General features: G+C 41.3%; 1 protein-coding gene across 1 annotated transcript in view; it reads left to right on the forward strand.

The window, feature by feature from the left end:
• The window catches only part of KNDC1 (kinase non-catalytic C-lobe domain containing 1), a 98,461-nt gene that overhangs the window by 30,366 nt on the left and 51,997 nt on the right, over positions 1-16,098 (forward strand). The window contains exons 2-7 of the mRNA XM_073685208.1: positions 361-559; positions 2,567-2,625; positions 2,858-3,004; positions 9,897-10,011; positions 10,172-11,043; positions 13,346-13,460. Of these exons, the coding sequence (XP_073541309.1) occupies positions 361-559; positions 2,567-2,625; positions 2,858-3,004; positions 9,897-10,011; positions 10,172-11,043; positions 13,346-13,460 (1,507 nt within the window). The remainder of the gene's footprint in view (positions 1-360; positions 560-2,566; positions 2,626-2,857; positions 3,005-9,896; positions 10,012-10,171; positions 11,044-13,345; positions 13,461-16,098) is intronic.

Below are 16,098 nucleotides of genomic sequence, written 5' to 3' on the forward strand. Positions count from 1 at the left end.
ACTTTAACAAGCGTTTTTAGTGCGTTTTCGCGGCGGAAATGCATTAAATACACATCGTGTGCACTCAGCCTTAAAATGCAGCAATACCTGATACTTGCATTTTTGCACTTACTCATTGCTTTCTATGAGTGAACAAAATCACTGCAAAAACGCAGCGTGTGATCATAGCCTTAATGGCGCTATGCAAGTGACCAAAATAAATAATAAAAAAATATGTTTTACTACTTATTTAATATGCACTGGAGAATAGCGAGCAGCTTCATTTCTTAGTTCACCCTATGAGTTGTTCATTATTTAACGCCCGGTGAATAACGTTGAGTGTGTGCCCCATTACTGAAGTGCTGTGAAATGTCTTGGCAGGAAAACGTGTCCTTGGCTGATATTCTGTCACTACGAGATAACTGTCTGGCTGAGCAGGATATTTGGGCAATCTGCCTGGAGTGCTGCTATTCCATGAAGGACATCTCTCACGCAGCCATCTTCCAGACGCTGTGCATTACTCCAGACACACTGGCATTTAACACCAGCGGCAACGTCTGCTTCATGGAGCAGCTTAGCGGTAAGTCTTCCTTTCATCCGCTAGTGCCAAGTCCCTGAGCAGCTTTACCAATGACAACAGGGCATCGAGTTTTATGAGGTTCCCATACAAGCGCAAAATGCAGAGTTACTCTGCAAATTCTAGGAATGCAAAAGTGATTTTTTTTTTCTTCCCAAAAAGTTAAATTGACTATCGCCTGTTACAACATATTATTATGGCATAGGGTGAACTCGATAGACTCCAGCCTTAAAAACCTATGAACCTTTAACACAATTTTTTGAATAATTTTTAATAAGTAATTAAAGGGGTATTCTCAAAATTAAAAGTTATCCAGTATACCAGCAGTTGGACGCCAGAAATCCTGAGAACCTGACACTGTCGTGCCCCAAGCTGCGCATGCTCCATTCATTGTCTTTGGCACTGCCATAGTTGAGCGCTGTATGGGGACTGCCATAGTCCATTCACATGGGGCTCTACAGATCCCTGTTCTCAGGATCACAGGGTAAGTTGTCCCACATGAGAATACTGATGTAATAGTAAGGGACGGAGCGCTGTTTTTACCGTTACAGAACTTCACATTCTCAGGATCTGTCATCTTGTCAACATTTTTCTTGTAGTCAAGACCGAGCCATTTACTCCCATTCCTGACCAGGCACATTTTTAGTTTTTTTTTTTCCGTGTATGCAGTTTAAACAGCTGTAAAATTCTTTCTAGATTTAGATATTCAAGTCCTTTTTTTCATCTTTTTTTGTCTTAATACATGGGACATAATCACAAAGGACCACTAAATTACATTTTAAAATTTGTTCCTCGTTCTGTAACAATTTATTTTTTACGAGGTTGGGGCTAGTGACAACGATTTGGTTTGACAGTGGCATTTTTATTTATTTTTTATTTATTTTAGTTTACACATTGGTTCCGCTTATAAGGTCATAAAAGACTTTGGCACTTCAATATTATTATTTTCCCTTGTAACTGGGGTTTGTATATTTAGCCCTGGTTACAGAGGAAATTCATCCTCCTGGTTGTATAGGAAAGCTGATGAGGTCTTCTATGATCCTGCAGCTCCTGTTACACAGTGATCACATGACCGCTGCATATGGAGGAGGAAACGCAGTCATCGCTTCCTATTATCGTGTACATATCACTTGATTAATAAGTAATAAACTGTCTCTGTCCTTTCTGTGGGCCTCTGGCTTCCTTTTCACAGCCAGATCTCCGCTCTGGCAGCGTCACGATATTGTGTAATTGTGCTACTTTGAAGTGACGTTTTTATAACGTCACTGCTGAGTAGCAGGCGGACCACCTGAACGTTTAAAAAGTCTATGGGCGGTCCAGAAGCAGTTAAGTAAAGATTTCTGTCCCCTCTCCACAAAACTGTGTTACCCAGGAGCTTATGCTGATTGGACAGTGTGCAGGGATACACCCCAACTGGTGACACCCATCTGTCAATTTATTCATAAATTAAAAAATGCAAATATTGTACATGCCATCTCCCAAATTTGCCAGGTCTCTTCCAATTTTTAGGATACAGTCTTGGCAAAGTTGCCTTGTTCTGAGTAGAAAAGGGGTGGTTTGTACACAAATCCCGCCCATGTCAGGGCGCGTTTCCAAATCTTATTGGGTGAATATGGGGCGTGATCAGAAAGCGGGATGAAATCATCCTTAGCATGTTCCTGACGTGTGACGTCTGGTGCTGATGTGTGCAGCGGTCTCCTGGGATCCAGAGCCCCGTTCTCTGGATCGCGGGTGGGTCCCAGCAGTCAGGATCCCCATTGATCAATAAGTTATCCCCTATCTTAAAGATAACTTTAGAATTTGAGAATAACCCTTTTTTTTTTTTACAATTTTTTTTTTGTGTATTCTTCATATATGAAATATTCATTGTGATGTGTTTTTTTGCATATTTTAGATGTCACAATTTCTGTTTGATCTGATTTATGGAAAACGTATGTGCAGTAGGAGTGATATCCACTACAAAGAATTCTGTAGAGTAATTATGAATCTGGGTTACATTTTATCTTCTAGATGATCCTGAAGGGGCCTTTGTACCTCCGGAGTTTGATCTGACTGGTAACACTATAGAGGTACGTGTGGGGCGGATGCTTTGTGTAAGAACTTTGGTATCTGCCAAATTAAGGTTACAGTAAATTGATTACAGAGTTTCCCCTGCTGAGACCTCCTGCGATCAGCTGTGGACTGTGAGCCACCCAGCAGCTAGTGATTATTTCCACTGCAGCACCTCCACAGGTGAAGTGAAGTATTACACAATGCGTGTTCAAATCAATGGGTTGTGCTCATATAATCTTCCTTCTACAGGGACATATTTATTCTCTGGGTGCAACACTAAAAGCAGCAATAGAGTTTGTGGTCGACGCAGATACCGAGACCGAATTTTGCCAAGATTTAAGCTCCATGCTGGACTCCATGCAACAGGAAAACCCAGCAGACAGACCAGACATTGAGGTAACATAGTTTTTAAGGTTGAAGGAAGACTAAGTCCATCTAGATCATCCCATAGCCTAACATTTTATAAACAGCAGACATCATGTCAAATAACCAAAAAAAAAAATGGGTTAGAATCCCGGATAACCGGGCCTTACCCAGACAGCCTACTCACAGCATATATAAAACCAAACAGAGACTAGGAGTATAAATGGCTTATAAAAGAAGATTGTTTATTAATAGATAAATATACGGTACAAAAATGCATTTTAAATATCATAAATGTAGGAGAAGGGGAAAAAAGTGCAAAGTGCCTAAACCAAGGTCCCCAAAAGTTCACTGCATCCCATCCCAAATGCTGAAGAAGTTGCGGCCATCAAAATTTCAAGCCACACTCACCACTGCAGTAGTGGCCCAAATGGATGTCTGAAAACCCCACTTGCCCGGTAGGAAACAGTATATACTTACCGCAAAGTGGATGGGAACGCAGGGAAGGGGGGAGCCTCAGAGTAGCAGGTGCACCTCGACGCACGTTTCGCTGTCACAGGACAGGTTTCTCAGCTTTCTCAAGAGGAATTGTTGATCCACAGGAAGGCAAAAAAAACCCATGTGGCAAACACTAAGCTCCACATTGGGGAAAAAAATTCCTTCCTGACTTCACATACGGCAATCAGACTAGGTCCCTGGATCAACTCCCTATCAAGGAATCTAGTATTTATAACCTGTAATATTATACTTTTCAAGAAAGGCATCCATGCCCTTCTTAAATCTTAGTAGTGAATCGCTCATTACACATCATACGGCAGAGAGTTCCATAGTCTCACTGCTCTTACAGTAAAGAATCCCCATCTGTGATTATGATTAAACCTTCTTTCCTCCAGACGTAGAAGATGCCCCCTTGTCCCTGTCTCAGGCCTCAGAGTAAAAAGATCAGTAGAAAGGTCTTTGTACTGTCCCCTCATATACTTGTACATAGTAATAAGATCACCGCTAAGCCTTCTTTTTTCCACAGTAAATAACCCCAAGTGTAATAACCTGTCTTGGTATTGCAGACCACCCAGTCCTCTAATAACCTTGGTCGCTCTTCTCTGCACCCGCTCTAGGTCAGCTATGTCTTTCTTATACACCGGAGACCAGAACTGTACACAGTATTCTAAGTGTGGTGTATGTATATGTGTATATGTATAAAACTTTTTGACAGTTAGGGTGATTAATGAGTGGAACAGGCTGCCACGAGAGGTGGTGAGTTCCCCTTCAATGGACGTCTTCAAACAGAGGCTGGACAGACATCTGTCTGAGATGATTTAGTGAATCCTGCTTTGAGCAGGGGGTTGGACCAGATGACCCAGGAGGTCCCTTCCAACTCTACCATTCTATGATTCTATATATATAATACTGCTCAAAAGAATAAAGGGAACACTCAAATAACGCATCCTAGATCTGAACGAATGAAATATTCTCATTGAATACTTTGTTCTATACAAAGATGAATGTGCTGACAACAAAATCACACAAAAATCATCAATGGAAATCAAATTTATTAACCAATGGAGGCCTGGATTTGGAGTCACCCCCAAAATTAAAGTGAAAAAACACCCTACAGGCTGATCCAACTTTGATGTAATGTCCTTAAAACAAGTCAAAATGAGGCTCCGTATTGTGTGTGGCCTCCACGTGCCTGTATGACCTCCCTACAACGCCTGGGCATGCTCCTGATGAGGTTGCAGATGGTCTCCTGTGGGATCTCCTCCCAGACCTGGACTAAAGCATCCGCCAACTCCTGGACAGTCTGTGGTGCAACGTGACGTTGGTGCATGGAGCGAGACATGATGTCCCAGATGTGCTCAATCGGATTCAGGTCTGGGGAACGGGCGGGCCAGTCCATAACTTCAATGCCTTCATCTTGCAGGAACTGCTGACACACTCCAGCCACATGAGGTCTGGCATTGTCCTGCATTAGGAGGAACCCAGGGCCAACCGCACCAGAATATGGTCTCACAAGGGGTCTGAGGATCTCATCTCGGTACCTAATGGCAGTCAGGCTACCTCTGGCGAGCACATGGAGGGCTGTGCGGCCCTCCAAAGAAATGTCACTCCACACCATTACTGACCCACTGCCAAACCGGTCATGCTGAAGGATGTTGCAGGCAGCAGATCGCTCTCCACGGCATCTCCAGACTCTGTCACGTCTGTCACGTGCTCAGTGTGAACCTGCTTTCATCTGTGAAGAGCACAGGGCACCAGTGGTGACTTTGCCAATCCTCGTGTTCTGTGGCAAATTCCAAGTGTCCTGCATGGTGTTGGGCTGTGAGCACAACCCCCATCTGTGGACGTCGGGCCCTCATACCACCCTCATGGAGTCGGTTTCTAACCATTTGTACAGACACATGCACATTTGTGGCCTGCTGGAAGTCATTTTGCAGGGCTCTGGCAGTGTTCCTCCTGTTCCTCCTTGCACAAAGATGGAGGTAGTGGTCCTGTTGCTGGGTTGTTGCCCTCCTACGGCCCCCTCCACGTCTCCTAGTGTACTGGCCTGTCTCCTGGTAGCGCCTCCAGCCTCTGGACACTACGCTGACAGACAAAGCAAACCTTCTTGCCACAGCTCGCATTGATGTGCCATTCTGGATGAGCTGCACTACCTGAGCAACTTCTGTGGGTTGTAGAGTCCGTCTCATGCTACCACGAGTGTGAAAGCACAACCAACATTCAAAAGTGACCTAAACATCAGCCAGAAAGCATTGGTACTGAGATGTGGTCTGTGGTCCCCACCTGCAGAACCACTCCTTTATTGAGGGTGTCTTGATAATTGCCAATAATTTCCATCTATTGTCTATTCCATTTGCACAACAGCATGTGAAATTGATTGTCAATCAGTGTTGCTTCCTAAGTGGACAGTATGATTTCACAGAAGTTTGATTTACTTGGAGTTATATTCTGTTGTTTAAGTGTTCCCTTTATTTTTTGAGCTGTATATATATATATATATATATAATATTACAGTACAGACCAAAAGTTTGTGTGTGTGTATGTATAGTAGGTAAGTCTTTGTTCACATCTCCAGTTGTCATCCATTTAAAAAAACAAACTGGATCCGTTACAAACATAGCAAATACGGTTGCACGCTTTTGACTTCCATTTAACATCTGTTTTTGTACCGTTTGCAACAGATTAGTTTTCACTAGAGATGTCTACGATGTTCTGAGCATGTGCAGGGCTTAAAAAGGGTTTTCCCATGAACAAAAGTTGAGTTTAATCAATAGATCTTGGAATGATAATAATTTCCACAATTGGATGTGTGTACATAAAATGTTCCTGTGCTGAGATAATCTTATGAATGTGCCCCTGCTGTGTACTGTGTAATGGCTGTGTCTGACTGTACAGGAACATGGTCTGATCATACCACAGCTCCTGGGCAGGAGAGGAAAGAAAAAGAGTATACAGACATCACAGCAGGGGATCACAAATGATTCTTTGTGTTTAAAAACAGGTTTTATCTCACATAAAGAATCATTCACTGCCTGTTTTTAATCTCACAGAATCATTCACTGCCTGTTTTTAAACACATAAAGAATCAGCTGTGATCCCCTGCTGTGATGTCTGTATACTCTTTTTCTTTCCTCCCCTGCCCAGGAGCTGTGGTATGATCAGACCATGTTCCTGTACAGTCAGACACAGCCATTACACTGTACACAGCAGGGGCACATCTATAAGATTATCTCAGCACAGGAACATTTATTTAAATACATCCAGTTGTGGAAATTATTATCATTTCAAGGTCTTCTGATTATTATTGACTATTTGTTCATGGGGAAAACCCCTTTTAAAAACAGATCCGTTAATGGATGACATAGAAGATAACCATAGATTTCCCCTAGAAGTCAATCTTTTAAAAGAAAAAAAAAATCCTACTTTTTTTGTTTTTGGGTGAGGGGCCGGATAGAAAAGTTGTGCTGACTACGTTTATTGATCCAGCTAAAAAGACTGATTGTGGTTAGATTGCAGTCAGTTGTAAGACTTTTTAGGACCTTTCCATCCTGATTTAATAGATCCTGTGCTGGATTATTTTATCTCCCCATCCAAAAAAACGGATCCATGCAAAAAATAAATAAATAAATTAATTAAAAAAAAAATGGAAATGACTCTGAACATAGCCTTCTGTAGAGATAAGAGATGTAAAGCGTTTGACCGCAGAACTGTACTACACAGATTTGCAAACTGTAATTATGAGAAACCAGAGGTCTGCAAATTAGCTGTGGACACAAAACGGATATTGTTTTTGTTTGTTTTCCAATGATTTTTATTGAATTTTTAATAATATAGCAAATAACAATATTTAAAGGGATAAAAGATTAAAGATAAAAAAAGATAAAATAAGGGGGGAAGGGTAAGGCTAAATAGGGGGTAAGGAAGGTATGCTTTAATAGGAAATATGGGAAGCTGGGAAAAGGAATAATTACAGGGATAGATGGAAAATTAAAAAAGAGAGAGGTACATACAGACTAAGAAAATGAGCTGGAAAGCGAAAAAAAGAAGTGAAAAACAAAATCAAACATTAACACCAAAAAGTCCCTATGAAAATGGGCAAGAAAGGAACAAGAACACATTACATTTCTCTTAACCTATAAACAAATTGCTAATTAACGTGTATTGTACAGAAAAATATAGTAATATGTAGCAAGTCTATCTGCTTGATTAAATACCTGAAAAGAAGGGGAAAAAAAAAGGTTAGTACAAAATGGATATTTTTAACCAGGCTCTTCGCAAAAGTTTTCTTACTTTTTTTTTTTCAATTGTATTGAAGCAAAAAAAAAAAATGGTTACAAACATGTACATACCCTTTGGGGGAGATTATAGTCCAGAAATTATACACTGTCCTAAAACTGTCAAGAGGGCTGTGGATAAAAGTCGCAAGGAATTTCTAAAATTCCCATGGCTACCCCTACTGTTTGCAAACCACTCAAGCTGCTAAATAAAACAGTTCTCTATGAACTTTAAGGGAAACGGTCATCAGGAAATTACGATTCCTTTTTTTAAATCTTGTTACGTTTTTTTTTTTTTTTTTAAACTATATGTATATTTATTATTATATATCATGATTTGTTATTAAAACAATAGTGACCTTGCAGTTTTCACACTGGACAGTGGGTCTTTTTTAGACCCATATTTCCTGTCCTTTCATGAAGTATTTTCAGCAGCCTCATTATCATCAGATGCAGGATTACTATGACCGGTAACACCTCTATATAAAGCTAGTAACTCTTGATTCACCAATCACAATAGTCGATGTCACAGCTCACCTGCTCCCCCTCTATTCACAATGATCTTTGCACACGCTCATTAGATGTTTCAATACAAAAGATATGGTCATCGTCAGTTCATTGTGGCTAATGTACATGTGAATTTCTTGAAACAGGAAGATAGAATCTAAAAAAAAAAAAGCCCAGTTGCCAATGTGAGAGTCCAAGATTTGTTTTTATTTTATTTTTAATACCAAAAATGTAATACAAAAACCTGATTTAAACAATGTGGTTTTCTGATGATAGCTTTCTTTTAATATTAATTTAAAGGGATCGTCCAGGACAATTTTTTTATTTTTTTTACTAAAAGGCCAAAAAACAAATAGGCAGGTAGTTGCTAACAGAGAACACTACCTGCCCGCTTTACCCGGCACCCGATCAGTGTGGTCACCGACTGCTCCTGCTGGGGATTCAGCTGCTTCATGTCAACAGGGCAGCTCTTCTTCTTCCGGTCTGCTGTGTCAATGGGTTGTGAGTGCAGACAGACCAGCTCTTCATTCGGGCTGCTCTGTCAACAATGTGTGACTGCCGACGTCCTGCTGATTTACAGATGGTTTCCCGCAGTTAGGCAGCGGGGAGCTGGCTGTCAATAAGCATGACGTCGGCAGTCACACCCTGTCAACAGAGCGGAAGAGAAGCAGCTGCTCTGTCGACTTGACGTCCGTGGAAGACCCTGAATCACTGGCCGAAGTGGCCTGTGACCACTCTGTGCAGGCGGAGATCAGCGCTGGGCAAAACAGGCAGGTAGCCTGTTACTTCTAAGGCTCCTAGAAAAATAAAAAGATGAAATTGTCCCGCATTCCCCCTTTAATAATAATGAAGTGTTATATAATAGAGCTGAGCAGATCAGGCTAAATTCAAATTCTCCTTTTTTTTTCCGCACAAAATTAGATTCACGGAGAATAACTTCTTTGCTAATCGAATTTCCTGGGAAAATAGGGAAATAAAATATAAGGCAAAATTTCAATGTCCCCTATTATGGTCTGTGGTCTCTACAAACCTCAGAACACAATAAACACAAAATGTAGAAAAAAAATCCTTATGCTCACCTTATCGCTCATCTCTCCAACGCCTCTGCTCCTCACAGTCACCCATCTGGTCCTCTTCGCATCTTCTGTTCCCGGCCGCTCATGCTGATATCCAAGTTTTTTTGCCTTTCTACGCAGCCTGCCAACTTGCTTGAGCTGCTCTTCTCTGCTTGGCATCTGTAGAAGACTAATTGACTTCCATGGCTTCCAAGTGTTTTTGGCATAGAGGGGGAGGAGGTCAGCTGTGTCCATCACCTTTTGTGAATGATGGATCCTGTTTTTACCTATATGAGTGTTTACTCTTCATTGTGACAATGAGATGACTGCTGAGAACGCGATCTCCACAGAGCAGAAAGTGTCAGCCGATTGTGAGGCTCAGAGTGAAAACTGCAACACTTCAGGATAATTTTAAAATCTAGATAATGACCTGAAAAATGAATCTTAGAAAATATGTGTTTAACATTAAAGCTTGGTTTAAATAGTAGGGCATTTTTTTGACCATATATTCGCTGTGGATTGTGTTCTTTAGCATGAATGTATTGATCTTTTTCCCGTTTCTCATAAGAAATAAATCTTGTCTGCATACAGAGCATTATATCTCTTTGTGAAGAAAAGATTAATTGCTCCTCCTCATCCGTTTGTCGAAGCCTTTCGTCCATCGGCAGAAGAGTACTGTCCATAGAATCTGTCAGTGCTTTCCAAGGTAAATCTTCTAAACTGCTGCATGTTAATCAATACTTCCTGAAATAAAATCAATGTAATGATGTAAAGGCACCATAAAAAAAAAAAAATCAATTATCTTCTTTGTCCAGGCCAGTATGGCAACTGAAAGGACAATAATATACTTGTATGTTTTGGTGTAGATGGCTGGGAGAGTCTCTGGAAGGGCATCAACAAGATGGACAATTGTATGAAAGTTCCTACAGTCGAGAAAGCTCCTGCAAACCGTATCTCCACTATCCCGGAGAACTGCTCGGTCAGTCTTACCAGTTACTGCCCCAGTGCGGACTCTGTGCAAGAAGAAGAGCATCAGAACGGATGGCGAGAAGCTGAGTTCAAACTGGAGAGGCCGTGTTCTTCTCCAAACTCTTTTGGGCATCATCTAAAAAAAAACAAACGGGAGAGGAACAAACCTTCTTCCCCCGAAAGATTTGAGGTCTCCGAAAGAGTGAAGGTGGAAGATGAAATGGCAAAACTGTCTTTAAAAAGACATCGAAGAAATAAGCACTCCTCCTCGGTTAGTAATGTCGAAAGACGATCCCTTTCCCAATCTCCACCAGGTGGAGGAATGGTCACCTTGAAAAGTTGGCCATCAGTACCTAGTTGTCTATCCCCAAATGAAGGTGGTGAAGACCAAGATTCAGGAGATGGCCATATAAACCAGTCAAGTCTACCCGTGCCAAACCCCACAAACTGTGTATCCCCTCTCGGACAGTCTAAGTGCCATTCTCAAGTTTCTTACGAAAATCTAGTTACTGCTCTGGAACAAGAAAACCAGCATTCCCTCTGTCCAGACAGAAACGCAGGGTCCATAAAATATACGACAGCTGAAGATCCTGTTCTAGACGCCATCCGGTCAAATATAAAACAGCACAATAAAGCCCAGGAGACGTTTGCATCCACGTCGGTTTATCAAGAGGATGTTTCATTGACGTCAAGACTCGTTAACAGTCCCGAACTAGATCCTGACTTCAGCGATGGATATGAAACGTTTGCCGTAAAGGAGGACCAGCGGGTAAAAATTTAATATCTTTCCGCCAGGTAGACAAATTTTGGCAGGATAATGTTAAAGGAACATTTCTAAAGTCCTCATCTGTCCATAGAGTAGAGGATAGCTTACTGATTGCTGGGCGTCTGACCACCGGGATCCCCATAGATTTGAGAACATTGATCCTCTGCTCCATTCATGATCTATGGGATTGCAGATGTTGAGCATCTGCTACTTTAAAGAGGGGGCTCTTCAAAGTTCTGGTCTCTGCATCACTGGAGGTCCAGAGGTTGGACACCCATCATTCTGTAAGTACAGACAGACAGAGGATAACTGGATAAAGGATACTTTTTCGATTCTAGGAATAGACCTTTAAACGGTTGAGTTGAAAGTTGATTGTGCATCTGTTTCCATACTTTCCCTATAACTTTAGAGGGCTACCCAGCTCTCGAGCCAGTTGTAAATGGGGCAGTGCCTATAATTGGACTACAAAGTTGTAAAGTCACATTGCAATTCCAGATCCCAACTCTCAGGTGTGATTGCTGGGACCTCCCTCAATTTCTGAGAAGGTTGAGAATGACCCAAAGTACAAAGCTCGGCTGTAGGACTAAGCTGCTGAGCCTGTGTGACCACCAGCACTAGATACATTATGTTGAGAATCAAAAAGTACCGAGGGGCGGCGTAACAAATGTGTAACCCCCCCAAAATCTAAACACTGGACCATTTCTTTATTTAAAGGGTTATTCTCAAGATTGAAAGTTATCCCCTTTCCGCTTGATCAACCTCTGCTCCATTCAGTTGTGCTTGTGGGTCGCGATGGTGGTTGGACTCCTAGCAATCGGAAAGTTTCCCCAATTCCGTGTGTAGGGAATAACTTTCAGTCTTGAGAAACAACCCTTAAATTGATCGCAATTCAACAGTTATATCAAAGGGTCTTTTCAGGCTTTAGATATTGATGACCTCTCAGTACTTTAAGCCTGGAAAACCCAATTTTTTTTGGGCTTGTTTAGAGTAAAACATTGGGCAAGCGTAACAGTAAGGACAAAAATATAGGAAGATCCAGTGATGTCTCCCTGATAACACCCCCCCCCCCCCCAATTCACAATAGCAAGGACTGTACATTATCTGTAGAACTGCCGGGCTATGATAGATGGCCAGAACAATGCGCTCTTTAGAGAACTGTCCCCGGTGCTGTGCGAAGCATTGTATAAACTAAAGCCCTAATTCTTGGCACTGAAAGGCGCTGTCCACTTATGGGGACAATTTTATATCAATGTTATATAATTATTTTTTGCATATATTTGTGCCTAAAAATCATTTTTGCAGTTGGGTTCCACCAAGCATTTAGCACCGTTTTGCTATTACAGGTTTTTTCTTTCCCTGCACATTCAACTTTGATGTGGTCATAAATCAGATAAGAGGAGCCTGAAGAAAGATTAGTTACAAACTCCCCAATAGCGAGCTGACTGACAGGTTCTCGGTTATCTCATTCTGCAACCATCAATAGACAATGAAACACCGATGATATAGGAGGCAAACTGAGCAAATTTTTTTAATGAGACCCAATGTCAAAAATGATTTTTACCCCCAATTACATGCATTTAAGTAAGAGAGAAAAAAAACAAAAAAAAAACAAAGATGGACAACCCCTAAGGTCTTTACACAGACTACTGATCGCCAGAACAAATCTTGATAGGAACTATCTATCCCAAACATTTCTCACCCAACAATCGAGCAAACCTCCTCTTAAATCATGGGGAGGAGGGGTCATCTATGATTGAGTGAGTGGTGGAGGCAGTGATAACCTGAGGAAAAGTTCCTGTGTGGGGTGGTGATCACATAACGAAAAGTTCCTCTGGAGGGGGGGGGGGTTATAACTTGAATAGTTCCTGTGGGTGACAACTTGAAGAGAGGTTTTTATGGGTGATAACTTGAAGAAAAGTTAACGTACCGCCCTCTCCCCACCCTACACCGCCACATTGACAACTGTACACGGCGAGATATGAAAATAAGACCCTGTGATCTTTCTTCTGTTGTCACTAGCCCACAGAACCAGAAAGTAAAACTTTTCTTGCTGCCTCCTGACTTCAGATGAGTGTTGCTCCCCCCCTCCTTCAACATATGGTCTTTAGAACATTGTAGCTAAGAAAACTTTAATATTTTGCTTTTGTAATAATATAATAGGATAGTAATACATTTCTTTATACCATTGGTCTCAGCGTGTCACACTACAGCTGACTGCCACAGACCTTCCTCAGACATCTAGGCAGCTTTTCATTACATGCATGGTACTCTGCACATAACTTGATAATGTCTTCTATTTCTATAGTGGGTTTCCTTGAAAGAAGTCTTATTAAACTATGGAAAGCCCTTACAGGAAGATGAGCTGTGGGCGCTGTGCTATGAGTGTTTATATACCCTACAGACGTATGTGGATTATCCAGGTACAAGTGCATTCACATTGTCATATATTCTTTAACCGTGCATTTTTTTTTTTTATTTTATATTTTTATTTAGAATTTGATTTTTATTTTATAAATAGTCTCCTTAATCCAGGCAATTTTTTTTTTAGTAATTTTGGTTACCAATGTGGTCGTCATTGGGCCATCTTCTTTGGTGTTTTTCCAGCAACGGTCATTTTTGACATCTTTTGGCGCCCAGCATCTTTAGTGTTGACTAGGCTGCAATGTTACAGGGAGGCCAAAGATGCCAGACATCAGTAGTTATAGAAGATGGCCCAATGACGACCAAGCTGATGACCAGAGCTGGGCTGTGAGGTGGGTATATTATTATTTATTTATTTTTACATATGATTATTACGCTCTGGAGTCTGGAGAGACTTTTGAACATAATAATGTTTGTTCTTTTGACACTTTTTAAATTTGTTGCAAATTAAATTTACTTCCTAAACTTGAGCGAACTGATGAATTATACTTTTATCAGATGTATTTATGATGGCCTTACGCCTTAGCTGTAGTGGAAACCCACCATTCCTAACCCCTTTATATGTGTTCTCTTAATGGATAAAGGAGGATGATCCGTTGCCAGACACCTATGGCCATGGTCTATCTCCCAAAAGGATTGGGTATGCTGAAATTCAATATGTCTGATCCTATTTTCTTTTTGTCAGTGGAAGATTTGAGACACCTCTAAATTAGATGAGTGGACAGTCTTATGTTGAGGGCACTTTTAAAGGGGTTTTCGAAGTCCTGGGTCCTTCTGGAGATTAGATGGTGTCCCAGCTTCCTTTATTAACCCTGAGAATGAAGGTGTCCATTGGGGATGGGAATGCTCAAGCCTGCTTTATCTTCTCACTCCCCTTTTTTCTGCCGTACAGGCACTGCCACATATCTGCGACCACCACTGATTTGCGATTTTTGGGAAAACCCTATTAATACATACAGTATGTCCCTAGGCAAGAGGATGTTGGGATTTTATGTGCAGAGGAGCTGCCGGGCAGCCGTGTCCTCTCTATCACAGTCATTCTTCTTCATGTCCAATGTCGTCATCCTCAGGACCGTGACCCGGGCACAGAACAAGCCCCTCATTACTTGTGTCCTGCAGTAAATGGCTGACAGAGGCTGTTTGTGCCGCTCGCACAATAGACTCTTCTCGCTGCCAGATGATAAAGTCATTTTGATGTGATTACAGCCATCACCACTCGAGTCTGGATCCGAGCTGTGTGGAAACCATTGTGGTCGGTTTGGAAGAACCACTATGCTCCATTGTCTTCTGTCCACCCGGATCAGAAGTGACGGCTTCCACCGCCCGTGGCGGCTGCAGATGGATAGGATTGATCTTAATTGGGGAAATAAATGTATATGACGTATTCACACACAGGACGGCTCCCAGATTACTAGATTTTATATAATTTATCCAGAATTGAATAAATGTCCTAACGGTTGGCTATGCGCCAAAGTAAGAAGAATCAAAAATCGGACTCACCGCCCTTTATTCCCTGTAATGTATACTTGTAGTATTAATTAAATTTTACCATGAAATATACTGAAAAACACCATTTGTTTTTTGGCTTTTGTTTTTACAACGTTCTTATTGCGGCAAAATTGACCTGGTAAATTGATTCTTCGGGTCAGTACGATTACGATGATACCAAACTTGTCTCTCTAGCATTTTTTTTTTTATTATATTAGTGGCTTAAAGGGGTATTCCCATCTCCAAGATCCTATCCCACCTAGTTGGTGTAATAATAATATTGGCAAATATCTCTAATTAGGAATGTAGTATAGTTCTTCTAATTCGCTATGTCTCCTACCCCATGTGCAGGGCATTGCAGTAGCTTAGGTATCCATGGTTATGACCACTAGCAACTAACTAACTGTCACTTTGAGTGGTCGTAACCATGGATATCTAAGCTACTGCAATGGCCCTGCACATGGGGTAAGCGACATAGCGAATCAGAAGAACTATACTACGTTTCTAATTGGAGGCATTTGCTTCTTCTTATTATTAATAATAATAATATTACACTACATATTCTTGGAGATGGGCATACTCCTTTAAAGCTGTGGCAAGTTGTAGTTTTTAATAGCACCGTTTTGGGATGTACGATGTTTTAGTCACTTTTTATTGCTTTTTTTTCAGTTTTCCGACGTTAAACCATTGGGCTAAATAATTTTTAACGCGCATTACTGAATGTGCTAATTTTTTTATCTTTATTTTTTACTGAGAAAAGGGGGTGATTCATATTCTTGTGTTTTTTTTTTTTTGTTTTTTTTTTTTTTTTAATATTTACACTGCATTTTTTAGGCCCCTTAAACATGGGCTCATTTGTTACTACAGTATTATAGGACATCTGAAAAATCACAGTCTCCTTTGAGAGTCCCAACATGGTGGCAATGAGGGCCTCCTGCAGACCTCTGGCAGTAAAGATGATAGACTATGGGCACCCCATGATCATGTCACGCTGGGATGATGGACGCCGACCTAATGCACAAACTAGCGCTACTGTCGGCCGCTGCATTTAAGAGGTTACACCGCATCGATCGGAGCGAGCTGTTAGCGGCAGATGCCGGCTGTAGAACACAGGCCGCACCTGTCATTGGTGGAGAGGGCTCCGCTCTT

Source organism: Phyllobates terribilis, unplaced genomic scaffold (genome assembly GCF_046119375.1).
Source record: "Phyllobates terribilis strain yellow unplaced genomic scaffold, ASM4611937v1 Scaffold_5__5_contigs__length_657084704, whole genome shotgun sequence".
Classification (NCBI taxonomy): domain Eukaryota; kingdom Metazoa; phylum Chordata; class Amphibia; order Anura; family Dendrobatidae; genus Phyllobates; species Phyllobates terribilis.